This window comes from Leishmania donovani, chromosome 35 (assembly GCF_000227135.1).
Source record: "Leishmania donovani BPK282A1 complete genome, chromosome 35".
Lineage (NCBI taxonomy): Eukaryota > Euglenozoa > Kinetoplastea > Trypanosomatida > Trypanosomatidae > Leishmania > Leishmania donovani.
This window is the reverse complement of record NC_018262.1, coordinates 1,921,171-1,947,883: the sequence shown is the minus strand read 5'-3', so window position 1 is coordinate 1,947,883 and position 26,713 is coordinate 1,921,171. Positions and strand designations below refer to the sequence as shown.

At 57.2% G+C, this 26,713-nt stretch overlaps 6 protein-coding genes across 6 annotated transcripts; all 6 read right to left on the bottom strand.

Moving 5' to 3' along the window:
- Positions 1-2,146: 2,146 nt before the first annotated feature.
- Positions 2,147-3,304, bottom strand: LDBPK_355030 (inositol phosphorylceramide synthase; the record flags this gene model as incomplete). Its single annotated transcript, XM_003865032.1, has 1 exon — positions 2,147-3,304. One exon carries the CDS (start codon positions 3,302-3,304, stop codon positions 2,147-2,149), a length of 1,158 nt encoding a protein of 385 aa, XP_003865080.1.
- A 3,432-nt stretch (positions 3,305-6,736) lies between these two features.
- On the bottom strand, positions 6,737-7,765 carry LDBPK_355020 (hypothetical protein, conserved; the record flags this gene model as incomplete). The annotated part of the gene is made up of 1 exon (XM_003865031.1): positions 6,737-7,765. One exon carries the CDS (start codon positions 7,763-7,765, stop codon positions 6,737-6,739), a length of 1,029 nt encoding a protein of 342 aa, XP_003865079.1.
- Positions 7,766-8,787: 1,022 nt separating this feature from the next.
- Positions 8,788-9,312, bottom strand: LDBPK_355010 (hypothetical protein, conserved; the record flags this gene model as incomplete). Its single annotated transcript, XM_003865030.1, has 1 exon — positions 8,788-9,312. The coding sequence occupies one exon, from the start codon at positions 9,310-9,312 to the stop codon at positions 8,788-8,790; it is 525 nt and encodes a 174-aa protein (XP_003865078.1).
- A 4,154-nt stretch (positions 9,313-13,466) lies between these two features.
- LDBPK_355000 (hypothetical protein, conserved) lies at positions 13,467-16,565 on the bottom strand (the record flags this gene model as incomplete). The annotated part of the gene is made up of 1 exon (XM_003865029.1): positions 13,467-16,565. The coding sequence occupies one exon, from the start codon at positions 16,563-16,565 to the stop codon at positions 13,467-13,469; it is 3,099 nt and encodes a 1,032-aa protein (XP_003865077.1).
- A 5,772-nt stretch (positions 16,566-22,337) lies between these two features.
- LDBPK_354990 (hypothetical protein, conserved) lies at positions 22,338-22,955 on the bottom strand (the record flags this gene model as incomplete). The annotated part of the gene is made up of 1 exon (XM_003865028.1): positions 22,338-22,955. The coding sequence occupies one exon, from the start codon at positions 22,953-22,955 to the stop codon at positions 22,338-22,340; it is 618 nt and encodes a 205-aa protein (XP_003865076.1).
- A 1,374-nt stretch (positions 22,956-24,329) lies between these two features.
- Positions 24,330-26,507, bottom strand: LDBPK_354980 (tubulin tyrosine ligase, putative; the record flags this gene model as incomplete). The annotated part of the gene is made up of 1 exon (XM_003865027.1): positions 24,330-26,507. One exon carries the CDS (start codon positions 26,505-26,507, stop codon positions 24,330-24,332), a length of 2,178 nt encoding a protein of 725 aa, XP_003865075.1.
- Positions 26,508-26,713: the final 206 nt, after the last annotated feature.

Sequence of the window (26,713 nt, the reverse complement as noted above, 5' to 3'; positions counted from 1 at the left end):
ACTGTCCATTTCCGGGAGGGACACGGCTCGTTGCACGCGCGTGCCCGGAGGAGGATCGCTGCCCCTTCCGCCTTCCCGGCGTAGACCTCCAACCCATGCGCGACACTGGCCGGCACGTTGCAGGAGCCATCAAAGTAGCCAGGGCTCGGCTTGCCAGGCGTAGGGCGGTGTGCTCGCGCGAGCGGGGTCCGTCAGAGGGTCTGCTCTGCCCTTTCGGCGTGGCGCTGCTCGCACGGCGGCTGCTTTGCGGTGCCGCCGCGCGGCGGGACGGTGCCAGCGCCAACGGCAGGGGGGCCGTTGACACCACCTTCGTGCCCAAAGCGGCCGCGGCCACCGTGGGTAGGCGAATGGCGCGCAGACGGCCGGGACCCGCTCGGAGAGGCCGCCGTGCGTATTTGGCGCCGGGGGCGTACGCGCCGAATGAAGGTGTTGCCAAAGCACAGTGGCGGCTCGCACGCGTGTATGCGGGCATCGACCGCTTCGGGGCTCCGCGCGCACGCACTTCCCACACGTGCGGCATTCTCGTGCACTTCAGCACGTCACTCCCTGGCGGGCTGCAGGTAAGCACCCCGGCCGAGGAAAAAACAACGGCGCGCAGGCAGCAACTCTCACACTTTTTCGAGTCTCCTTTTCTCCGCTCTGGGTGAATGGCGCGGTGTAGGCAAACACAGAAATCAGGAGCGACTGCGATGCTTCGTAAGAGGTTATACACCCCATAGGTGCGGTGATTGGAGGCTGCGTCTCCCCCCTCCTCCTTGCTTGCAGCTCCCGCGCTGAGTGTGAAGCAGTGGGTCTGGGGCCTGGCCCGCTGCATCGACCGCTAGATGGGCTGACAGACAGGAGCACAAGTGTGGTTGCTGCTGTGGCTGCGGGCTCGCTCCCCCTTCTCACGGCACTCGGCGCGGCCCGTACAAGGGCGGAGGTTGGCATGCGGCGACGCCTCTGGGCACATATTCTGGCGCTGCCAGCCCGTCGCGTGCGCCTCTAACCGTGAATTGCCTTTGATCGTTGCCGATTGAAACATATCGGGGAAGTTCGCAAGCTTGCAAGATGGACATTGTCAGAGGAGCCGAGGCCAACGGCATAGATTACGGACCTGGCTACCGGCATCGGACGCCAGAGTAACACCCCCTGTTACCCGCACAGCGGGCGACACCGCCTCCGCCCGGCGCCGGCCGCGCATCGCACATGCGCAGAAGGAACGGTGTAGGACGAACCGCCGTAGACGGCCAGAATTTGGCAGCAGTGCCACAGCGGCAGGTAAGCTGCAGTCGTGCATGGGTATGTCTGCTGAATTTTTGGTTTTGGAGCAAGATGGTTAAGAAAACATCCCCCTTATTCAGGCACAGAAAAGGATTTCATTCGAATTCACCGAAAAGGAAGGAGAGTTATCTGTCCCTCTGTGCCATGCCAATCTGGAAATTCATTGAGGAAAGGGAATAGAGAGAAAGCATGGGCAACACGGCTCACTCAGGTCCATGCGTATGCCAGGGATAGTCTGTCGCTGCATAGGGCATTTCCTTTTCGGTTGAGAGGTACCAGCCAGCAGTCACAAATAAAGATTACGAGCTTCTACTTTTACTGCCGTTTCTTTTTTATTGCAATTCAGCACGACCTGCTTCACACCGACGCTCCACGTCGGTACACAGATACACCTAAATACATGCAGGTGTGTCTTTGAGGTGCCCAAATCCCTCACTCTCTCTCTCTCTCTGAGGCACCTCTAGCAGTCGCGTGGCACTTGTGGAACGGCTAGAGCAGCAGAGAATCGAGGGGTCCCGGGTGGGATAGTGCAAAAACATCAACAGCGGGAACAACGAAGAAGAACAAAAACAAAAGCATCAAACAACGAAAAATAAACATAGAAACAAAAGACGGCAAAGATCCGCTCAGACGACACAGAAAAATACGCATGCGCATGGAAAAGGGAGAGAGAGGGAAGGCGGCGGTGTCAATGGGAAATAAGCTTCTGCGCGCAACACAACAAAGAAACTCAAGAGCCGGTGCTTAGGTTAGGCCTCGTGTGCATTCGCCGCCGTGAGCATCAGAGCCATCGAGCTGTGCACAGTCTTTCACCGACCTTTGCAAGCACAGATCAACAAATGACGGGAGAGCGGCACCGTGCGTAGGGCGACGAGGTCCTGTGTCACCCTTGTGTCGTCTCGCGCACACCAGAGTGCAGATGTCCGATGCTTGGTGAGTCGTGCATCCTCAACAGGGGTGTACCGCTACTACTAGAACCGCCCGTTGCCGTTTGCGCAGGAAGCGTCTCCTTGATGGGGTTTTCGTGCTCAGGCACAGCCGCCGACGCATCAGTCGAGTCTTCTGCAGGCGTTTGAACAACAACTACAACCTCTTCAGCCGCCCATTTCTCCTCGATCGCGTTGGTGCCTGGCCATGGCATCCAGCGAATCAGCAGCTGCATCTGCCACGGCGCGCCAGTCTCCGCATGATCGATGAGCTTATACGTCGCGATCATCACGTACATCGCCACCAGGATGTCATCCGTGTAGTGGGAGCGAGAGGCAAGGATACAGTAATAGCTGATGGGCAGAAGCGCGGACACCCACACACGCACCGCCCACGGGTGCAGAAAAGGGCTGTAGTCCCACGCTAGAATGAAGGCGAGGCTGAGGATCATCGTGTGCCCGCTGAACATCAGATCGCCGCAGTGGATCGCACCACTGCTTAGTGTGACGAGGGTAAGGATAACGTTGAGTACTGGGTGCTCGATCACTTGCGGATTCTGACAGTGGTTGTCGGTTGCCGGGTACGACGTCCCCATGATTACAAATGTGCGGAACACCATCACCACGGCGTACGACGTCAGGAAGCGAATGGTCATAATTGGGAAGACATTCTTCAGCGGGAAGGGACGCCGCCCCGAGTCGACAACGCCAAACGCGATGCGGTTTAGAAAGGAGCCGATCTTCGGGATACCCACCAAGAAGGTAACGCTGGGCAGTCCATTCATGTGTCGCTCCAGCAAAAAGACCTTGAAGCCCACCACCACCGTCGTAGCGTTCAGCAGAAAGATGATGACGTTGCTGCCATTCTCGACAAGCGTCACCTTCGGAATCCACTCGAGAAGCAGATCGGGCAGCGGGCGCACCTTCTTGGGGTCCGGCATACGTGCGTTCGCGACGAGAATAGCCACGCCGAGGAACATCACCGTGAGCAGCAGCAAAAGGATGAACCGCATCACCTGCGTACCCAAGGGTAGCGGCTGCTTGTACCACGGCACGAGGTCGGTCTCAATATCTTCATCGCCGTCCACATCGTGCACTGTCACGTGACTCGTCATTGCACTCGCGGCGAGAGAGGGAGTCATTGAGCGTAGCAATGACTCACTGCTGAAAGTTGGGGTTACCGCCGGCGAAGATGACGGCGCCTGTGCGGCGCTGCTGTGGGGGCTCGAGCACGACGTTTTCGCCGAGGTGAAATTGGTGCGTGTGTTCACAAGGTCAGGAGGGCGCTGGCAGGGCAGAAGAGAAGACAGCGAGAGGGGCTGCACCACGGGACGCGAAGACAACAGAGAAGGGGCTGACAGAAACGACCACTGCTTAAATAAGGCAAAAAAAAACCAGGTCGAAGATCAAAAAAAAACGTCACGTCGCCAGCACAACTGTTATCACAGACCCAAGACGCAAACAGAGAGAGCGAGAGCGAGAGAAAAAGAGAGTTAGCGGGAGATGAAGAATAATAAAGGGCGCACAAAGAAAGGGGAGGGGCACAAGCGGAGTGGGCGCACACGCGCACACTGCTAAGGCGGGAGAACGTGAGACGGCAGAGTTAAATCGAGAGGTGTAATATAAGGCAACCCGAAACGTACATATGCGCGCGCACCAAAAGAGAGAAAAGGAAGCTGTCCAAACAACGAAACAAAGACAAAAACAAAATGAGTTCAATGGCAGAAGTAAGAAACAAGCAGCCGCACGAGAAGAACAAAACAACAGGGAGGGAGGAGGTCCTTGCTTCGTCGCTGAAATCAGTGCTCGTTAGAGCCTCGAAACGGGAAAGGGCAACGAGCTGTCGTAGGTGACGTGTCTGTCTGTGTGTCGCTGTGCGTGTATGTCTGTGTGTGTGGATGTGTGCTGGTGCGTGCTCGACTGCTGAATTGTGGGGAGATGTATTGGCGGGGGGCACTCGCAGACGTTGCTAAGGGCCCCACACGGATGGCACTCTAGGTGATCGGTTCGCTGGTGTTGTTGATGGCCGCGGTTATGATGGTTATATGGATTGTTGTGCTTTCGAAGAGGAAATGGTGGCAAGCATTCACCGACGGTGAGGGGTTCGAGGAGGAGAAAGGTGGAGATGCATCGGCACATTATACAGAACAGAAAACCCCAACATGCGTGTGTGTGGGAAAGAGTATAATGTAGAGGAGAGGAGGAGGGAGCCGAGGATACCACAGTTTTGCAATCGTGGGCAGGCTGCAGCAAAGGGCTGACTTCCATGCACGTAGAGCACGCCGGCATCAGAGCATTTCAGATTATGACGAGGTGGACACAAGAGGTCCAGTCCGCATGTTTCTCAGCATTTTAGAGGGCCTCTGTCGTATCCGCACAAGCGGCGCTGCCGATGCCGATGCCGAAGGCGAGCAGGGAGCTGCACCATAGGAGAGGCCCCAAAAAAAAAGAACAGCATTTTCTTTGGCTGCCTTTTTTTTGGGGGGGGGAGGGCACCTCCAACACTTGAACGTTGCCCGTGCAAAGTCGTGTTTATTCCCACAAGCATGTTGCATATGAGGTTGGAGGTAGTAGGAGGATTACGCGGCAGTTGGACGATACGAAAAAAGATCGACAACGAAGGCAAACAAAAAAAGCTGTTCCGCTCACCCACGACGACAGCTCGTAGTGGAGGAAAGGAGATGGGAGTCATTCAACCACATGTATGCAGCAATGAGAGAAATAGAAGAAGTGCGCAACCCGTGGGGAGCAAGGAGGCGGCACGAAGCTATCGCCCGCCCTATCGTGATCACTTACATGCGCTTGCTCCCCCTTTCCTTCGCCGTATGCCTCACCGCACCGATAGACTCTCCTCAGAAGCACACCCGTCCACGACAATGGAAAGGGAAACGCAGGCAGCGCATGCTAAGGGCCGCTGGCGAAGCGGAGACAGAGGAGAGAACAGTAACAAGGAGTCACAACAACAACAAGGAAGATCATCCGATCAGTGCAGCACAACACAGGGGGTGGGAAGACGCCGAGGGAAGCGCCACGGCGGCGGCCGGCGCGCCACACACTGACGATTTCGTACGCGAGCGCAAGCACATGCACCGGCAATCTCCGCGAATGCGCCGCTTACAACAAAGCCTGTCAAGAACGCTGCTGCGCTATATATCAAGTACTGAGTGAAATGAACACAAGTACATGTATACAGAGCCACCCTGTGTGTATGCGTGTGTGTGTGTGTGTTGGGGGAGGGAGAGTGTCATCACCTTCAGAATCTTTAGCGGAGGATATCGACGTAATCGACACTTTAGCACGTGGCATGATCAATGTAGCGCCTTACATCCCTGATGTGCCTGTGCTGCTGGCCTCCATCGTGGACGTTGTGTTGGGTCCTGCCGGAGCCGCGGTTGTCGTTGTGGTTGTCGTTGTGGTTGTAGTCGTTGTCGTCGTCTGCGCTGCGGCTCGACTGTAGGCTATCTCGCGCTGAATAGAGATCGAAGTCGAGAGAATGAGGCAGAAAGCCACCGCTACAATAGGGATAATGTGCCCGTAGCGCAGAAGCACCGCGTTCGCCTTCAGGCGCGTGCGTTGATAGGCGGCCGCCAGCGTAGGCTGTACGTGAACCGCCGGAGACGGCTCGTTATTTAGCAGCATTGGTCACTCGTTGAAGGGCCAGGGCAACGCGTTGGTGTATGAGAGGAGAGCACGAAAAAAAAAGAAGGAGCGCGCAAGGAGACGCAACGTGGGCGACGGCAGGCGCAAACACGAGCACAGTGATTAAGGCGAGCTAAAGCTGAAACCAAGAGAGAGAGAGGGACAGAGGAGATAGCGGGCGTATGCGCGTGCTGAGGTGGTACTTTTAGTTTTTTGTTGCTTTTCGCGAGGAGAGGTGGTGGCCCTTATAGGGGAAGCTTAAGCAACCGCAGAAGCCGAAGCGTTCAGAGGTATTCAAGAGGAGAGGCGGAATTCGGCGGCTCTGATAGTGAGAGTAGCGCGACAGTGATCTACGCATAGGCAAACAACACCAATGCGCACACGCACACGCACACACCTCCGTAGTAAATTGCAGTAAGCCGTGAAGCTGATGACGAAGAAGAAGGCGTTCGAGAAAGAACAGGGCAAGGAGGCGATAAGCTCGTGTTCGGAAGGGTGTGTGTGTGTGTAAGAGAGCACTAAAAGAAGCCATAGAGACGTCAGAGCGCGTTGTGAGGCGCACGGGCCACAGATCAGTCGAGTTCGCGGAAAGAGAGTGCGATCATGCAGAGGGAGCAGGCGGCAGCGCTGACACCGGGGGTCGGCAAGCAACTGGCTGGCAACCGTGTACCAAGGAGCCTCATGCAGAAACGGGCAGCCTCCGCCTACTTGAGCTCCTGTATATTGCGGGTGGTCCAGTTACTTTCAGATCTGTGTGAGGATGCCAGAATCGCAGCACAATACGCGCTCAACAACGAACACAATAACCCTACAACGCGCCCTCGATGAAAGCGGCGGCCGCACACACACGCCCGCATACCAAGCAGGTGCACTCCCGCGCGTTATCATTGTCACGAAGCCAACGACTGTCACGGCGCCGTCTCGACCTTACGCAGCTCGGCGCACCGAAGTCGCTCATTCATAACGTCTGCGAGTACCACCGCCGTTTCGGACGTCGCGCCTGTCACTGCTGGTGTGAGGTTGCCAAAGGCACGGCACCACAACTCGGGCGACACCTTCCGTGCAAGTGGATACGGGTCTGGCCTAAATACCCCCAGCAGCGGAATCCACCGCCTGTGAACCGAGGCGTCGTTGACAGCGCGCAGAAAGAAAAGAGTGGCGGCGGTGACCTCTTCAGGGGACACCACATCGGGCCCAATGCCTTGCCGTTGATTCGCCTGGATCTTGTCCGTGTAATCACTGTACAGCTCGATCACGCGCTCCGGCGACGACATCCGCGCCAGGCGCCGCGCATTGGCGCGGTTGTTCACAGCCAAGACGCACAGAGCACGAATACTCACGTCGAATGGGATGACATTGTGAATCATCTTCTCCCACAGTGAGCTACACAGCACCTCTGAGTCAAACGCATCATCGTTGCGGAGGACAAGTGGAGGAGAAAACGCAGCACTCGCGGCCGTCGATGTGGAGGTCGCAGCGTCCGTCGCCGTTTCCGCGGGCGACTGCGGCTGCTGACGGACGAAGCTGTCGACGTTAAGGTTCGCCCACGAATGAAAGATGTCTGCAATGTAGAAGTACGGAATCTCCTCCGACGCGTGCTCCTCCAGGTACGCCACCTGCTCCGGCACGGCGCACTGCCTCAAGACCTCATCGAAGGTCATGCGTTCTGCCACCTCGGACTCGTTGTGCCCCTTTTCCAGGAGTTCAATTATGGATCGCAGCCTGTCCTCTGGGTAGCCGTACTTTTCCACCACAGAGGTCGGCAGCAGACACTGGGTGTAGAGCTGCAGTTTGAGATTGTGCACATTGAGCCAGCGCTGCATCGGCTCGCTCAGCAAGCCGTTCTGCTCGACAACCGTGAAGCCCGCCCAGCCGATGCCGAAGCCGATGGCCGGCAAGCCCACCTTTTTGAAGAACGCCTTCGCGCCCGCGCTCATTTCTCAACACAAACTCCACCGTGAAGGCGGTGCTGCACCTGCGTAGAGTCGCTAAAGTCGGGCGAGGTGTTCACAAGACAATGGCGAGAGGCGTTCGTTTAGGTGACGTGGTCACAGCAGTCAGGATTTATGTGACCGCTTCACTCGCCCACCGTGAGGCACACATGCATCACGTACAAATCGCGGGAGAAGGGGAAAAGTGAAAGAAAAGTTGGGAATGCAAGCTCGCCTTCCATCGCTGTCAATGGCCGGTCTCCTATACCCCAGTCCGGGGGACACTGCGCACACAAGATCCATTGGGGAGTGACGGGGACGGCAGTGAGCGAAGGCGTCAGTGAAGTCCCCCACACACACATACACGCGCGACACGTGGAGAAGCCTGCGATCCATTTCGCTCTAAACCTTCTCGAGTGGGAGGTGGGGGAGGGGGAGCGCGGGGTTGTCGATTTCACCGCTGCGGTCACACACCCACGCCGCAGCGCCCTATCTTTCGGAGAGCCGTTGCTCGCTGTGCCGCCAGCAGTCACGACGCCCTCCTATCCGTTTGGCTTTTGTGTGTGTGTGTGTGTGTGTGTCCCTTCCACGCGTCTTAATACAGTTGCCGTCTGGTGCGTTCAGCAGCCCAGCCTTCGGAGAGGACCGCACACACAGCAGTGAAAGAACAGAGAGATTAAAAATGCAGAAGGGGGCGGCAATGACCCAGCATGTACAGATGGCAAAGAACAAGCAAAACTGTGTGTCACCGCCAGCGCCGCGCACGCCGATGCCAGCGCTACGGATCTAGCCCACCTCCATTCTTTGCGCTGCGACGGTCCACCGAGAGGCGGAGAGAACCGGGGAGAGCGGAGTGACGAAAGAGAGAGGAGGTGCGCAAGTGCAAAAAAAAAAGCAAGCCTGCAAAAGAAAAAGAGCAAGGCCCTTGTGATAAAACTGTTGAGGCCACTCCTCTGCAGCGGAGAAACACCGGTCATCAGCTCCCATGCTCCTCCTGTCCATCGACGGATGTGTGCCGCAGGTGCTTGTCAAAAGCGCGTATTGGAGGCGTCGGCAGAGACCAGTGCCTCGGACGCAGACGTTTCCAAAAGTTTCCTACCGGAGCGGGCCATTGCCCAGGACGCGATCCGCTTCGAAAGGAGGTAGGCGAGTGCGAAGAGGGCCACGTGGCGAAGCAGGCGAAGGATGAAGCTGCGGAGAAAGGAGGGTTGCTTCGGCTTGCGGACCCGTGATCGCTTCGGCACATACCGCTGCTCACGCGGAATATTGGAGAGGGCCTTGCGCAGCTCGTACTTGCGGCTCATGTAGCGCTCCTCATGATTCAGGTTCTCCTCCTCTAGCTGCCCCATGCGCTGATTGATGCCGACATACTCGCCAAAAAAATGAACGGCGCTGCCGAGTGTCATCTGCATGACTTGCGAAAACATACCCCACAGCTCCATAATGCGGCTCGTCATGAACATCATCATCTGTGCACGCTGCGCCTCGGGGGTCATGCCCATGCCGTACATGCCCATCCCACCCATGCCCATCATTCCAAGGCCCCCATACATGCCACCCATGCCGAAGCCACCGTAACCGCCGTACATACCCCCCATACCGTATGGGTCCATGCCCATACCGTACCCACTACCCATCCCATATCCGGTGCCCATGCCGTTGTTGAGCGCGTTCGTATACGACGACGTCGTCGTGGCTGCGTCGATGGCGCCGCTGTTCGCCGTCGAGTCGGTTGAGAGGGGCTTTCGAGAACCCTCAGTGAGCTGGGCAGTACCTGAAGTCGCACCGACGGTAAGAGCGCCTGTCTGCGATGTAAGAGGCGCTGAAGCGCTTGGTGACAGCACCGCTGAGGGGGTAAGGAGGGAACAATTGGTCGGCGAGCCGGGTGCCGTAGGGCGGCTGGGTGATCCAGGGGGACTGCTGGAGCCGGTGGCAGTTGCAGCAGCAGCGGTAGGCAGCGAGCTCATGTCGATTTTGGTGTGTGGCCACCTAACAACAACAAAAAAAGATGGAAATCAGATGAAAACGTTTCGATGGAGAAGCCGCTTGCAAGCGGCGCGCGCTTTTTTTTGTGGCTTGGATGCGCTTCTGAGTTTTCTGTTTTGCTGCAGGTGGGAAGTTCTGCTCCTCCTACACCCACGCCAAAAAAAAGGAAGTTGAAGGAGAGACAGCGTGCAAATGGGCGGGTGTGACGGCGCCGTAGAAGATGCGTCGCCACCCCCACATGGCGAGGCAAAAGAAAAAGGCCAGAAGAGAGAACGAGGATAGAGACCCGGCTGAGATACCATGCAGCAAAGAGGGTAGTGTAGCAGTGCCGTTCTCAGCCACATAGGCACTGCCGAGATTAGCGGCAAGCGTAGATGCCATTGGAAAACTGAAACGCAATGCTAGCTCACCCCCTTTCGGCTCTCGGACGCCACACCACTCAAGACGTAGAGCACGACGGAAGAGGATGTAACGAGCCGAAAGAGAGGGAGGAGGCGCGGGGCAGAGCGAAGTGCAAAAAAAAAAGGCCGCGTGCAGCGCTCTTCAGTAAAACACCAAGTGCATTGCCCAAGCGCACAGGAACGACCAAACAGCTCTGTCACCAGTTTGACTCGAGTGTCTGCACCCCCTTCGATTTGTGTGTGTGTGTGTGTGTGTGTGTGTGTGTCACGCGTTTTCTTTGATTCGCTTCTTCTTGTTTTCCTTCTGATGAATTTTTAGGTATCTTGCCAAGGGCCTCTTCAGTAAAGGCGACGATGCATTGGTGCTACAGGTGGTGCTTGAGGGGTGGGGGTGGGGAGGGAGGCTTTATGTGTATCCCTTTATTCTTTTTATTTGGAGGAGGAGGAGGGGCTTTGTTGGCTTGTTCGTTTGGAAAACGCAAGTTAGAGAGGCAAAACGCAACAAGACAAGAATCGAGGGGAAAACACGAAAGACAAGAAGAAACGAAAAAAAAAAAATACACCCGCACACACGTACACGTACACATACGCACGTACACACACACTCATGCACATCCACATGCACACACGTGGACACCTTTACGCTTGGAAATTGCAATGAGAAAACAAGGGTAACAAGAAGATGCACAGGCCTGTACAGGAGTGGCGTCGGGGGCGGGCGGGGCAACGGGAGAGCTTTCCACTCGCGTGCCAAACATCCAGGATGCGAATGCGGAAAATCCTTGAGTCTGTGTCCACGAGTGTTCAGGCAACCTGCGAACGCCGCGCCACAGACACACTCCACACGCATACGAAGGAAACCGCGCTTGTGCGCACATCGGAAGATGAACCAGTACGTCGGCAGAAGCCGAGCAAAACACACCACATCGCCGTGTTCTGGCTCCGATGCACCCCTTGCTGCCATCGCGCCGCAAGAGAAGGCCGACTTGAGATCACGAAGCTTGTAGGTGGTGCGAGGAGACCTCCGGAAGAGAGTTCGACAGCCCAGTCGACGTCTCCACGCCTTCTGCAGTCCTCCGCATATCTGCTCTCCTCAAATGGACGTCCGTTGTGGTGCGCTTGGCAGCGCGTGGGCGCAATGGGTAAGAAAGCTCCTCGGATGCCCTCACCTTCTGCGTCGGGCATTGCGAGATAGTCAGAAGCAGGAGCACGAGAGCAGCCCCACGAAACAGCGGCGAGTCAGAAGGGGCTCTCCATGGACAGGGAGATCCAAATCTTGAGGAGGAAGCAGCCGCAGGGAAGAAACTGACGTCGATGAGCATCCCGGAAACCAAAAATGCAATGCAACCACAGACAAGCCGGTGATGATGGGGGCAGCGGTGGAAGGGAGAGGTGAGGAGGTGCGGATGCGTCTCACCTCCCTCCCCGTCTTCCTCTCGCCCCTCGTGTGCGCAGCGATCCCCCAACAAGAGCGTTTCAACGAATGAAAATGCATACTGCTGTGTGGAGGCGCGGACGCAGATGAGAAGCTCCTCCCTCCGCCTCCAACGCGTCCTTGCCCCAAAGTCGGCATTCGCAGAAGCAGAGAGAGCGAGGAACAGTGAAGAAATGGGCCGGAAGAGTCCTTAGCGTCAGTCTCTTGCTGTTATCTTCGTCATTTTTTCGCCCCCCCCCCCAGGCAGATTTGCCGCGCGTACGTGGTGAAGGGCAGGCAAAAGTCAAACGAAAAAAAAAATAGATCAATAAGCGAGCTTGATTGCATGTGTGGGAATTTATGCACATGTGCACGAAGATGCGACGCAGAGCACTGCATCGCTGTGCGTGTATCCAGAGAGATAGAGATAGCAAGTACGTGTGTGCATGTGTGTGTGTGTGTGTTTGTGTATATGAAATATGTGTATGTGTGTGAATGTATGTCGTGGTGACGGCGGCGATGTTATCTGTATGTGTGTATGCCCGAGTGCCGCCTAAAAGGCCTAACATAGAGAGCACACAGCAAAAAAAAGAGGAGATAAACTCGAGAAAGCACGCGCTCACACGCACACACAACATAAACGTAGGACGAAAAAGAACAGCAAAAAAAAGAGGAGAGCAACACAGACAACAACCACAGATGAAAAAACACACGCGAAAAAAAAAACAGATGTGCAGACGTACCTGCGGACAGCGGCTCACATCGCCCAATCCTGTATTGAATGGAGGAGAGACGAAGACGCTTGCGCCCCCTCTCCACGCCCTCACTTTTTCGATTTAGCCTGTGCTTGCTGTTTCCTGTGCTGCTGTGAACCGAAGGAGACTAAGTGGGGAAGGGGGCAGGCCGTAAGGGAGAGGTAGGGGTGAGAAGGGGAGAGGGGGCGCGAGATGCTCTTGCTAGCCGATGCGCAGACGAATCGGAAAGAAAGATTCATTGTCTTTTTTGTTGTTCATGTGGCCGTTTCTTTCGCTATATGTTTTCTCAGCAGTTTCAAAAAGGCGACAAGGCAGAGGGAGAACGCCCCTACGCACACAAACACAGGAGAACAACGGGGAAACAATGAGATAAAACATATGTCGTTTGTAAAGAGCCCACAATCCAGCGCACAGAGAGGGAGGCACATACACACGCACGTACGTACACACGCACGCAGGTAGGCACGGCCACACATGCGCGCCGATACACCTGCCTGCGCCCAACAACATAAAAAAAAGAACAACACGACGCGAAGACAGAGGAGCGTACAAGGAAAATGTACAGAAAGAACAGACGGGAAACAAAGGGAAAAGGCGAAGGGCAAACGAAAAAAAAAATCGAAAAGGAAAAGGCGGGTGCTGGGATAGAGGACCGAACAGCACACAACAACGGCAAGCACAAGCAGCGAAACGGACGACACTGCCACACGGCAAGAGATGGGGTGGTGGTGGTGTTAGTGGTGGTGAGCGGCGGAAAGGGACGCATGTGCCGCACGCACCGCACACCCTCGCAGCGCAACAGGAAGATAGCAACCAAAACGCGGCTGGCGCAGCGAGAAAGGCAAGAGGTCAAGGCGAAAGGAAGTTCACCGATACTCAAGCAGGCCTGCCATGCCCGACTATCCCTAAGACGAGCATCACCACACAAGCGGCCACTCCGCGGCGCTTAGCAGTGTGCTATGGTGCGCAAGAGAAGAAACGAAGGAGGTTGGGCCGGAGCGCCGTGCAGGGTTCCCGCCAGCCGCATGAGGTAGAAGAAGCACAGGGACAAGCATTGGGATTCAATAAACGAGGGCGCAACTCTCTACGCCCGCCTGAGAGTCACTGGAAACACTTAGCGCTCCATCATCTACCCTCGCCGCTATAGCAGCTTACTTGCTGTGCATGTAGTGGCACTTGTCTCCGTACTGGCACCCCTCTGCAGTACCGAAGAACCTGCACACGCGCGATGAGCTGAAGCCGCCGCGCCCCAGACCGCCACGCTTCCCGCCACGGCGTCCGCTACCACGCCGCTGCTCCTCCTCACGGCTATCCTCGGGATCCTCGTTGCGAGTACTAGGGCTGTAGCTACTGTTGGGGGAAGGCGCCGGAGTTGAGGCCGGCACCGGGGAGGTGGGTGCGCCGCTGGCCGTCGTCGGGCTCCCCGTCTTGGTGCCGCCCTCACGCTTGTCGGACTCCTTCTCCGGTGAGGAAAAGCTCGCATCCGCTGGCGAGGCCACGGCACTGCCGCCGTTGATGGATTGCTGCGTCTGCTGCTGTTGCTGCTGCTGCATCTTCGTTCGAGGCTGCGGCACCTGCACTCCAGCCTTGCTAATAGGCGAGGACTGGTGCGACGTCACCGGGCTCTGCACGCCAGTGGAAATGGCCGGGGGTCGCCGAGGCAGTCCAGACCCGCCCGCCTCCTCCTCCTCTGCGCCTACTCCGCTGGTTGCAGTCTTTCGGTTGGAGCTCGTCACGGAGTCGTCATTGTCGCTCGACTGACTCTGCACAGCGGCGCTGCTGGACAGCACCTGACGGATGCGCTGGCGATCTAACATCAGCGGAATACCACCGCGAAGCTTCTTCTCAAAATCTACGTACTTCAAGCCACGCAGCTCTTCTATGTTCACGTCCGTCAGCAAGTACGTGACCGCGCTCTCCGACACGCGCGCGGTCAGCAGCATGCCTCGCAGTTCCTCCTTTTGATTGGGCCAGCGACCGTTGGCGGCGTTCGTCCGCTCCTGCTGCTGCTGGTCATGCACGTCGATCGCGGTGGCCACGCGCTGCTGCGGCTGCGGCAGGTGCGGCTGTGGCTGCAGCTGCAACGTCGCAGGAATCGGTTGCGGCTGCCGTTGCGGCGCCGAGGCTGCATCTACTTTATTCATCATCAAGTGCATATGATGGTGGTGATGGTGCAAGGGGATGCGGCCTAGGCCACGCAACGCTGGCGGGGGTGCGGAAGTCGTCGCGACGCTGGTGGCAGGAGGGGACCTGGCCGGGGCTGGGGTCGATGCAGAGGCCTGATTAGCGGGTAAGTTCGTATCCGGCGCCGGCGTGCCCGTGGAGTCGGCGGGAATGGTCGCAACGCGCTCCGCGGAAGCTGGTGGCGAGTGCGTAGCGGAGGGCGGCTGCACAGCTGCAGTGACCGCGGGCGGGGACGCGACGAAATGATGGTGATGGTGATGGTGGTGAGAGACGGGCATGTGGTGCTGGTGATGGGGGAGTGACTGCGCCCCGCGCGGCGCCGGGACGTTCGCGCTCCCGCCGAGAGGCGCAGACATGTTGCGTGGCGCAGCCCCTCCCTCTACAGCTGCGCTACTACTATTGAGGCCAGACGAATTGGCAGGCGCGCTGCCGTTAGCGGGTGCTGCTGCCGGGGCAGCGGCTGCTGCGGCTGCCGCCGCTGCTGCTGCTGCTGCCGCGTTCTTTTCTGTGCGGCGCTGCACACTCAAGGGGGCGGGAATGTTCATGGTGCGCGTCGGCTGCTGCGGCTGCGGCAGCTGTTGCTGGGATTGCTGCTGCATGTGCTGATGTTGATGCTGCTGCATCGATGCGGACTGCGGCGTTGGTGGGGTCAGGGTGCGCTGCCCAGCGGCGTTGATGTTTGGTGTGGACCCAGATACGCTGTTGCTGGCGGCCCAGTCACTGGCCGCGGCACTGTTGGTTGCCATTGCGCCTATGCCCAAGTGATGGTGATGGTGGTGCATCGGGATGCCCGGCCCGCCGCGTCCCATCGTCGGCATCGGGGAAGTGGTGGTGGCCTGCGACACGCTTGGCGCCCCTGGCGTGGACACGCGCGGCTGGCTGCTCGCCGGTGAAGCTCGCGGGGGTAGGAGGTTGTGCTGCGGAGCCCCGCTCATCCCACCTCGCTCCATCGACGACGGCTTCGCGGCGGGAGCGGCGGCGGGAGCGGCGGCCGCTGTAGAAGAGGAGAAGTGATGGTGCGTGTGACGTGGCACTACTCCTGCTCCAGATGTAGTCTCGCTCGTGGCCCGGCTCACGGACACCTCTGTGCGACTGGCCGCACCTGCGCCCATCCCGCTCATGGGAGCGGCACCGCCCCGGGGACCAACACTAGAATCTACGTGGATGCCCCCGGTCGCAGTAGCGCCGCGAGGCGGCACTGAAGCGCCTCCCCCCCAATCCCGACTCTCCTCGCGTTGTGAGATTACATCGCTGGTGGCCCGCAAATCATCGCTGCTGCGCTCCCTGCCTGGGTCGCTGGAGTGGGGTGGGAGGCCGCTGCTGCGGTACGGCTTCTGTGGTGCGGCCCCGTCCTGATGAGGAGGGCTGGCGGCGACGGAGCTGCCGCGGAGATCGCGCGATGAGCCGTTTTCACCGGCACCACGGTATCCGTGATGCTGTTGGGCACCACGGTAGTAACTATTACCGACACCCTCAGAGCCGCGACCACCGCCGCCTCCGCCGCTCTGCATGTTGTAGCTCATGCCGTACATGTTGCCGCTCATGATTGATTGCGCGTACGTGATGACCTGGTCCAGCATAGATTTCGAGAGAAGGGAGACGAACAGGGAGTCGGCGCCGGTGTACGTTAGGATGGTGTTGACGAGGTACTCCGTATCTTCGCCAAACTCCTCAGACAGGATCTGGGTCAGCATGATCTGCATCTGCATCGTGAACTCTTCAAATCCTACCTGCTTGAGGGCAGCATCTACAATGGCAATGTAGTTGCGCGACAGGTTGTTGTACACGTCTACCACTGACTTGTTGAGGCAACCGCTACGGTAGATGAAGGGCTCAATGGTAGGGGCGAGTACGCCGAAGTTCTTGCGGACGTGGGCAATGACCGGTGGCACGTGCTCGTCCATCTCGTTATCCACAGGGGAGCCACCAGCATGGGCGGCAGCGCCACCGTCCGCTGCGGCTGGGTTGGGGGTGGCTCGTGATGCAGCGGTGAGCGAAGAGGAGCTCATTTGCCTATCTGATTGCGCCTCTCCCATGGCCTTGCCATGGGAATCCAAGCCGGACATGTGCGCAGTGCGTAGCGTTCTCTAATCTCTCTCTCTCGTGCAGAATACGCCAACGCGGGCACAAACACGAAGAGGGATCTCACAACCGGGCGGCTGATTCTGTCTCAGACGGGACGAATCGCGTCCGTTACCGCGGAAAGAGACAAAGTAAAGAAGCAGTTGTCCCTCTGCACGGGTACGAGCAGTGACGCAGACCAGTGCTGGAACTGCGTCTGAAGCACTCTCTGTGCGCACACCTCACCAGTCAGACTCTGACACCGTGCCGGGCGAGTGTAAATCTGCGTAAGGGAGGAAGGGAGAACGGTGAAGCTTGAAGGGTCCGTCGAGAGACTAGGGGATGGCAGAAGATGCTAAAGAGCAATACGAAAAAAAGAGCGCAAGTCAAACGGCGATGGAGGCAAAATAGAAAAAAAAAGTCCCTTATAGATAAGAGATAGAGAACACGCACACACGCACACGCAAAAAGAGAAACAAAAAAAAAAGGTGCGCGGGATCGGAGGCGAGAAAGAGGAGATGAAAACCGGAAGGACAAGAAACAGATAAACCCGCGCCGGAGAAGGCAAACAGAGAGGCGTGACAGGGAGGTGGTGGTGGGGTGCGCCGGATCAGGGGTGGCTGTGTATAAGTGTGCGTGCTTCGCTCCGTCTGTGTGTCTGTGTATCTAGCAAGCTTTCGCTTCGTGCGCGCAGCTTTCGCGAGAATGGGGTGTGAGTGAGTCCGCTAGTACCGTTGCTCGTACAGCAGAAACACATTCGAAACACGGAAGACGAGAAACAAAAAAAAGCAATGTGTGAAGAGATGAGCGCACTGAACAACACACACGAGTCACGACTCGAGAAAGGAAATGCGGGAGAAGAGAGAGCAAGGAACGAAGCGCCAAAAACGACCTGATGTGGGTGGCCTGCCTGCGATGAGGGGTAAGAGAGGGAAACAGGTGGCTAGAATCGTGAAGGGTGGCCCCTGTGAAGCAAACTCGAGCGCGCACGTTTCCTAGAACAGAAGTTTGTGAAGTGAGTGAGAGTGTGAGTCGGTTCGTGGGGAACGAAAAGAGAGCGCCGAAGAGAGAAAGACACACACACACACACACACACTGGCAGGAGCGAAGAAAATCTCGAGACGGTAAATCTGAAAACGCTGAAAAAAAAAAAAGACTGCGGGGGCGGCTAAGCGAGGAGCTAATGCTACGCACACGTACACGCAAACTAAAGGAAGGAGGAGCAAACAACAACGAAAAAAAAAAGATACTTAATATATAATATATAGAGGGAGAGATATAGAGAGAACAGAAGTGCAAATATAAAAAAAAGGCAATCACAAACGTAAAAACAATGGAAAGAAAGAGGGAGCTTGCTAGAACTTAGTATCACAAGAAACGAAAGAGAAAGATAAGGGGAGGGAGGGAGTGTATGCCAACTAGCGCTCCACGTGGCGGCGAGTCAGAGTCGGAAACGAGTGGTGTAGAAAGCGAGAGTGGATGTGTGTGTGACAGATGGTTGGGTATGGGCAGATTTCCTGTTCGTCGTCAACACCAAACTAAAATGAGTGGGAATCTGATAAGACAGCCTGACGGCGTCGCTTGCGTGTGTATGTGTGCGAAGAGCGCTAGAGCGAACACAAAACTGACAAACAGCACGAGAAAGAAACACCGAGCACGAAAGATGGCGAGAAGAGAAGGGAAATCGAGAAGGTGAACGACAAACAGCAAAAAGAAAAAGAAAACAAAAAGGACGGGGGCAAAGACGTGGAGAACGGTGCCTCTCTGGTTGACGCCTGTAAGCACGAACGCCGTGCCTCTTGGCGCTGTTCTGACCTTCTGATCTGCTTTATCCCCACCTCCAGGTGGCATGCACTTGATCTCTTTCTTCAGGTTTCTGCCCTGAGTGAAGGCGCTCACCTCAACCGCAGAAGCGAAAAGAAGAACGCGCACGAGTCGAACGGACGCGAGAAAACGAGAGGCAGAAACACAAAGGACGACGACAACCGGCAGGAACTCACTCAAGAGAGAGAGCAAAGAAAAGCAACGAAAAACAAGAAGCACACGCGCACAGGCAGACAAAAAAAGGTTTTTTTTTTTCTTGGGGAGTGGAGGTGAGGTGAGGTGAGGTCAGCAGAGACGAAAGAGATTGAACAGACCCGACAGCAGCACACAAGAAAAAAAAAGAAAGAAAGAAGGAGGGAAAGAGTGAGAGTGCTCCCTCACGCGGTCGCCTCTTTGTGTTCTTTCGTGCTCGATAGTTTCTGCCCCGGTTTCCTTGTCTGTGAGGTTTTCTCGATCAGTCGGTCTCTGGAGGCTGTGCACTTTCTCTTTAGTTTTTTTTTTCGTGCGCCCAGGCACTCGCTCCTCGTCCTACTTTCTGCTTCTGTGTCTTTCCTTTTCGTTTTTCCTTTGTATTGTCTATGGAGCTCCTTTTTCTATCTCCCTATCGCCTTCCTTTCCGGAGCGCGGAGAGCGTTTGTATGCCTCTTCCTACTCTAGCGACGTCGTGCAGCAGTAAAGCCCAGCACACGAAAAAAAAAAGCGGCAACGCTTTTCTTATTCGGGTACTTGTTGTAACGATACGCATGCACACCCCTTGCACCTTGTATGGCAGGGATGTATCCTATGCAGGACGCGGGATCTGAAGCGGGAGAGGAGGAGGGGCAGGGAGGCGGGGGGGGGGGCGTCGTCCCGAAGAACACTAGACGAGTGTGAGGAGAAATGCTATGTTTGCGTGCAGAGGAGGGGAGCTGAGAGCGATACTTGCCACTTCCACGAGGCTCTCCCTCACTTGTGCGTGAACGGGCGCGAGTGCAACAAAAGCACTTCGCACAAGAGGCAAGCAAACGGAACCCCAAGGCCTGAGCCCGTCCTTCTCGGGCGTGATGACGTGCGTGAAGATGAAAGGCTTTGTGTGCCAATGTTGACCCGCCCCCCACAAACAGCGGCAGAGGGCGCGAATGAGATGGAGAAGGGGGAGGGAGAAGGGATGGGGGCGAGAAAGAAGAGTAGGAGATGCAGAGAGGAGAGACCAGAAAACAGCGAAAAAAAGAGAGGGGGGAAGCAACAGAGAAGGATCAATAGAAAACGAGAAAGAGAATAGGAAGTGTGTTGAGTGAGTGAAGAGGAAAGGGAGGGGGAGGGAAGGGGAGTGGCGGCGGGGCAGCGGCGGCAGGCGGCCAAATCGGCGAGGGATGAAACAAGCAAAGAAAAAACAACAAAAATGGTGAAACGACAGCGATCAGTGAATTACAATTTGAAAAGGAGAAAGTAACCAGAAAAACGGGGAGGTAGAGCATAGAGCTTTTGCGTGTGCGCGTTTGTATCGTTGTCGCGACGTGGTAGAAAGGGCCGAGTGGTACGGAGGTGCGTGCGCGTGAGTTTGTGTGCAGGTATGTTGATAAGCGGAAGAAGGAGAAGAGTGCAAAGGTGTGCAATGGAAACGGGGCACGGATATCGGACTTGCGATGCATTGAGGAAAACGGTACCAGGAAGAAGCGACTGCATTACCGAGCATTCGAAAGAGCGAGACTGGGTTGCTCCCGTGCAGCGCGACAGCACGGCCAGAGGTGAAGCGAAGAAGCCGGGTACGTGGATAGGAGACAAGGCTGAGGCAAGCAAAAGCCGACCGCTACCCTCCCCTTCCCATCCACTTTACCGACGCTCCCATGGCGCATAGCCTCTCCGCCGCGACGAGGAGCTCTTCCAACGAGCGTTATCGTTCAAGAGCTTCTTTGCCACATAGACACGCGTACGCGCAATCACAGAAAAACAGAACGCGGATAACCGAGAGGGTGCCCAAGAATGTGCGGGAGTGTACCCTTTTATCGGTGACGAAAACGCATCTTTTTCTCTGCCACGAGCCATGACGTCAACGCCACTCCACACACACACACACACACACACGCCCTCTGGCCGGCCACAGGCCTCACCGAGTCCTGCGACGCAGCGCGGCACACACGCTTTGCGGCAACGCGCCGACTCAGCCATCCGAGAGCACGGCCCCCCTGCCTCAAGCTCCACCGACCTCCTCCCGCCCCCCCGCTGCCTCGCAGGCCGCCTCACAGCCGCTCCCATCATGCCGGCCGCCACCTGCGGCATCCCTCCTCGGAGAGGGAGGGGGTGGCGCTCAGGCTCCCCACACCAGCAGGCGGTGGTGAGGGCCGGGTGACGGATGCGCTGGAGCCGCGCAGACGCGTCGGCACTGCCGCAGGCCGCTCCGACGCAACGCCATCCAGGACCTGACACACCGCCGACATCCGTCGCGATGCAGCGCACTGGCTTCCCTACGTCGTGGGCACGTGGACCCTGTCAGCACCAGAGGAAGTGCAGCGCTGCATTGGCAGGGGATGGAGGAGGGGCTGCTTGGCTTCTTCCCGTACACAGAGTCGGGGAAGGGGGTGCACTGGTCGCTGTGACACCAGGCATAGATATTCCGCTGCCTCACGGAGACTGCGCAAGGGGAGCCTGAGAAAGGTGTGCTTACACGCACACAGACACGAGAGGAGACGTTACACGGCCTTTTCAAAAGTAACAGAGTGTGATCACATCAAACACGACGCTCACATACACATATGCCCACACAGGCACATATCAACGAATGCACGCGGCTGCGTGGCAAATCAAAGAAATGAGTTTGATGGGCCACCTTCTTTGCAAACAAAACAGTGAAACGGTGTTCTACCGCGAGCCGTGTTCCGGCGTTTGGACACCCTACCGACGAGAGTGGGGTGCGCGGAAGAGCCGGCTGCTGCAAACAACTGCGGTTCGCGGCCTTCACGCCCACACACGTGCACATAAAAGCGGGAAGAGAGAGAGAGAGACAAGGGAGACGCGCAGCCGAAAGAAGTTGACTCGACTACGGACGCGTTCACGTCATCCTCAACAGACACACGGATGCGGAAGAGAGGAGGCGGAAGGGTACGTGAAGGGTGGCACAAGTGCGCAGGCAACGCACGAGAGCACCCCAAATGACGGCAGAGCTCCTTCTCATCTTCTTTTTAAAGCCCACGAAGAACACACTGAGCGCGCACCTTGGGCACCCTGCCTCTGTCCTGCCCTTCATCAGCCCCTTCCTCCCCGGGCCTCTCTCTTTCTCTGTGGCTACGATCCCAGAGCCGCCCCCAGATGCGCGCAGACACACTTCAATTATTACTTCCGGGAAGAGAATGTTTGTTGCCTCACACAACTACGTCACCTTTCTTCTGCCACACACCCGTGCCGACGCACGCGCTTGCATTGCGAGAAGAGCGCACAAAAGAAAAGGCTCATAAAGACACGGACAGCGGCACCAATGAGAATCGAAGATGAGTACACCATACGGAGAATCGTGCATCAGCCTGTGCTTGCCGGCCGCCACGGTGGCTGAAGAGAGGCGCAAAGCAGACTCGAGTACGTCACCACGCGATCAGGCAAGATATTGTAGACGCAGAAAGAACTCGCTCCCTTTGCGAGCCAATGCAGTAATAAAAGGCACAACTCATTCATAGCACCACAGAAAGTCCCTCAAGCACACGAGAACGGGCGGCGGCAAACAGCGAGGAAGTCTCCGGCGTCGCCCGCCCCCTGCGCAACTCACGCACCACGACAGTGACGGAGAGAGAAGCAAAGGTATCCCATTCTCACACCGTGGGGAAGGAAAAAGCTCACATGCACCTCCGAGCTCGTGCGTGTGCGCGTGGCAGCCATGAGAAACACAAGAAAGAGAACGTGCAGGTCATATATGCAAATCCTCTCCGCCTTCTCCCGCCCCCCCCACCCACTCCACAGGCAAGCACGGGCTGCGTGGGTAGCGTTTACCAGCTCTTCGCCTTGCTCAGGTCGCCCTTCACGACAACGTGACCGCGGTTGATGCCGCTGTCGATCTGCACCTCCTCCCTGGGCTTCACGTCCTTTGCCTTTCGGGAACTGCTGCTCTTGAAAAAGAGGCTCAACTTACGATCAAGCTCCTCGACGGACGTGACCTGCTCCGACTCGCGCTGCTGCTTGTCCTCGTGCTGCTGCTGCTGCCTCGGCATGTTCTTTGGGCTCTCCACCACCTTGAAGCCCTGGTCCTTCGCCGACTGCTTCTGGCGCTCGCTAGCCTTGGCATGAGGTTGGGCGTGCTCGCCCTCCTCCCTGGCCTGTCGGCGGCTGCGGATGTTGTCGAGCGTCTGTGGCGCCACCCTCTTGCTGTCGGTGATCATGCCAGACGGGTTGCGGGCCACCTCGCGCGCAATGAGCTGCTCCGTGGCAAGGTCAAGCACGTCTTCCGTGTACTTCTGCGACGGACGCTGCGACCTCTTGGAGCGCGGCTTGCGAGCGGGTGCGATCGATTCACCGCCGACCTCTGACTTGCTGATGCTCTGGAAGATGAACATCATGACGAAGATGCCCGCTAGGGCCATGCCGATGGGGATGAGGTAGTCGAGCATGATGACAATGTGGGGGTTCTGGGGAGAAAGAGAGAAAAGTTACGGAAAGCACCGCACGTCAAGCCGCTGACAATGGCCCTTTAGACAACCACGACGGAAGACAACTCCGAAAACGAAGCCGACAGCGATATGTGTTGGACCGGATAAAGAAAAATGTAAGCTGAAAAAGCCAACTAACATGCAAATACAGGGAGAGATGGAAGAAGAAGGGAGAGAGACGAGCATGATAGCTGAGGGTGTAGATGGCGAAGGCGTGCAGGCCCAGGCGACGACAGGACACGCGTCGAAAAGAGGGATGACCGAGTTCCGTAGGAAGTGCGTGCGAAACCTCTTCACAGATACGGGGAGAAACACTTGGAAAGGCAGCACACGGCGTTGAGAAGTTGCGGCGAAGAACGGCTATTGACATGATAACGTGACCTGCTAAAGCACACATCGAAATAGAGAAAAGAGCCCAAGAACAACTCATCACAACAGTCTACACACGCGCAGAGGCGCGCCGCCACCAAACCGATCGACGCGCATCGGATCAAAAGAAGGGAGGTACGAGATCGCCACCTTTATCTATACTCACAGAAAAGTAATTAGGAAGACGGAGCGCCAGGGCAACAACCTAGTCGCACTGTATACCCGGCAGCGACGCAAAGAGATGCACGCTTGCGCTCATACGCAGAAGCGTCTTTGACTGCTGAGCGATGCCGTCGTTACGGTGGCTGTGCTGAGTGATGGGTGTAGCTTGCCCTCCATCGATCGCGGTGTGCTCGAGCTGGGCTGAATGAGGGTCCAGAAACAAGCGCGCGTGACGAGCGAACTCACACATTTCAAATCGTGCAAACAGCGCACATACAGGTACAACCCTCTCACCGTCATCCATCGCTCAACCTGAGCAGGATGGCAATGCCCGCACACCTGCGCATGCCGGCACACGCGCACGAGTGTAAATGTCAACATGAGGGCACGCCCACACAGCGAAAAGGAGAACAGGGGCACCAGCACGTGCGTGTGTACGTGAAGAAGGTGCAAACAAAAGGTCGATGGGATTGTACGTGTCCGCTTTAATCAAGACGTCGGTGCTGCCGTGAAGAAGCTCCCATGCTGCGAGTGCATCGCTCTTGTTTGCCGTCCATGTGAACCGCACTTTGTTCGACGGAGGAGCACGTGCGCTATAGAAGCAGATGCCCACATTACTATCCCCCATGGCAACACAGAAGCACGGGGGCCATCAGCCTGCATTTCACACCACACGTCACACCCTTCTCTCGCACCCTCATCGCACACCGCCGTCACCCACCTCACACCATTACATTGGCTGCCCTTCTCAGTTTACGCAATGCGGGCTGCACCTCCTAGGCAAGAGTGTGTATCATCTCCAGTTTAATCGAAGAGCTTCTCGTTCGGCGGCTGCTTCGACTTCATCACCGCCGCCGACGCCAGCAGGTAGTTGCTGCGACGGACGCCATGCAAAAAGTAGGGAAGATATCTGTCAACGGTGCGGCCAACAGGGTAGATGCACCGAAAGCCGCCGGCGCACTGCAGCTCCTCCTCATATTCGCGCAGCATGAGCGACTCGGCCATGGACAGGTACGAGTCTTCGTTGCCGGGGTCGTTAAAGGCGGTCAGCAGAGGCCGCTCCACAATACGAGCGCTCGGAAAGGGGTGATTGCCAAATTTGTAGGTGCGCTCTCCAGCCTGTCGCTGAATGCCGCGCGGCACGTAGATGCCGTCCGTGTTGTTGGGGTCCAGCTGACTATCCCGGCGATACGGAATGACGCGCACCAGCGTCAACATGTGCGACAGCATGCGGGACTTCACGGCTTTGTCGAGAGAGCTGCCTGTCGCCAGCGAGGGCATGATGTTAACCTCCAGCAGCCGCACCTTGAGATTGTCGTCCGCCATCAAGTCTAGCCCAAACAGTTCAAAGCAGTTGCGCCCGCTTCTATCGGCGCAGTTGCGAGTCACCTCCTCCACCACGTTGTGCTCGATACTGAGGAACGTCTTTATCACCACATCCTCGCACTCGGCCTGGATGCGGTCCCAGGCAGCCAGCCCCAGCGGGTGATGCGACGCCAAGTGCCGCTTAAAGTCGGAGAGGCACCACTTGATGTCAAGTGGGTCGTCACTCTCGTAGTCCTTGCCGTTGCTTTCCTTGCTCAGCTCCGCCGTTTTGTTAACGGAGTAGTTGGTGAGATGCACGTGGATGTTGTCGAGGTCCTGGTCAGGGCCGCTGTACTTCTTAGCCGCGAACCGCACGAGACCCTCATCAAAGAGGTAGATCCGCAACGGATCGAAGGAGGTGACAACGCAGTAGAGACGCAGGTCAAACTTGCGGCCATAGATGAGCAAGGGGTTGCCAATGTACCGCTGACACACCATCTCCTTCTCGCGCCCCGCCCCCCGCGGCATGGGCGGAACGCCCTTGAAGAGATGGATCCCTCGCCCACAGCTAGACGCGCCGGGCTTGAGAATGTAGATCAGCGGCTTCTGCGGGGTGCCGGGGTCTATCTCCGCATCGCGGCGCAGCTCCGCTTCGTCTTGAGGGATGAGGAAGGACTTGGGCACAATGTCAAAGGCATCGTCGCCGAAGTGCCGCTGCATGCGGCGGATGTTGTAGGCCAGCCGGTCCTTGCGGCCCACACCCCACGTGCCGGGGAAGTGGTTCACCTTTTGGTACGCGTTCAGCGAGGATAGGGTATAGACGGTGGCCCGCTTGGCCCACAGTATGTTGAAGTCTTTGTTGGAGTCCGTGTACCGGAGCCCGCCCGCCTCGAAGGCCTTGATGACCGCGCTGAAGGCGACGGCGCCGGGGCCTATCTTGTACAACCCCATTCGATTAAGGTTGTTCTCGCGAACGGAAACGTAGGAGAGCGAGAAATTAGCGCGGTCGTTGGGGTGCAGATCTTCGTTGATTTTCTTAGGTGGTCCTCGCCAATCCGCCGCATCGCGGGATGACTGCACGTATGCTGTCGGGAAGAAGAAGCTCGCAGCGGAGGACGGGTAGACGGGCATCACCACCGTAAATAGCTTCCGCTTTGCAGTGACGCGTAGCGCGAGGTTTTCCTCGTCCTCCTCGGGGCCGCGAACGGTCGAGGAGGTCGTAGTGCAGGTGGAGCACGTCGTCGCGGAGCTCGAAACCCGGCTGAGAGCGGTCACACTTGCGCCGCTCCTGGCTGCGGCGCGCGACGACGAGCGAGAGCGCGCCGCCGTCCCTGCGGGCACGTAGTGTGGGTTGGAAAAGTCCTTTCCTGTCGGGTCCGTCACATACTTGCCCACGATAATGGGAGGATAGTCGCTTACCCGGTAGGTGCGCCTGCGCGTAATTTTGTCCGTGTCCTCTTTGCCCTGCTGCGCGTCCCACCACAGACTCTGTGGGTACAGCGATGGCGTCGATGACGGCGTCGGCGCAACCAAGTCGCGCGTGACGGAAGGCAAAGAGCGTGCCTGATGCACGACGCGGGACGGCATGCGAGCCACAGCATTTTTCGGCGCAGCTGTCACAGAAGGCAACTTGAAGCCTCCCGACAGCGCCGGAAACGCGTTCGCTGACGCGCTCATCTTAGCAGAGAGCTGTCGGATTAACGCGGCTTTGCCTTTCAGCTTCGTGGCTGCCACGGAAACACACAAGATGCAGACTTCTTTAGACCTTTTTTTCGTGCACGCCCCCTCCTTCTGTGCATGTGCGTTTTGTTTTCGCTTGTACGTGTGCGTGTGCTTTATGCGGCTTCCTCTGGCGTGCGGGGTGTGGAGTGTGAGACGGTGCG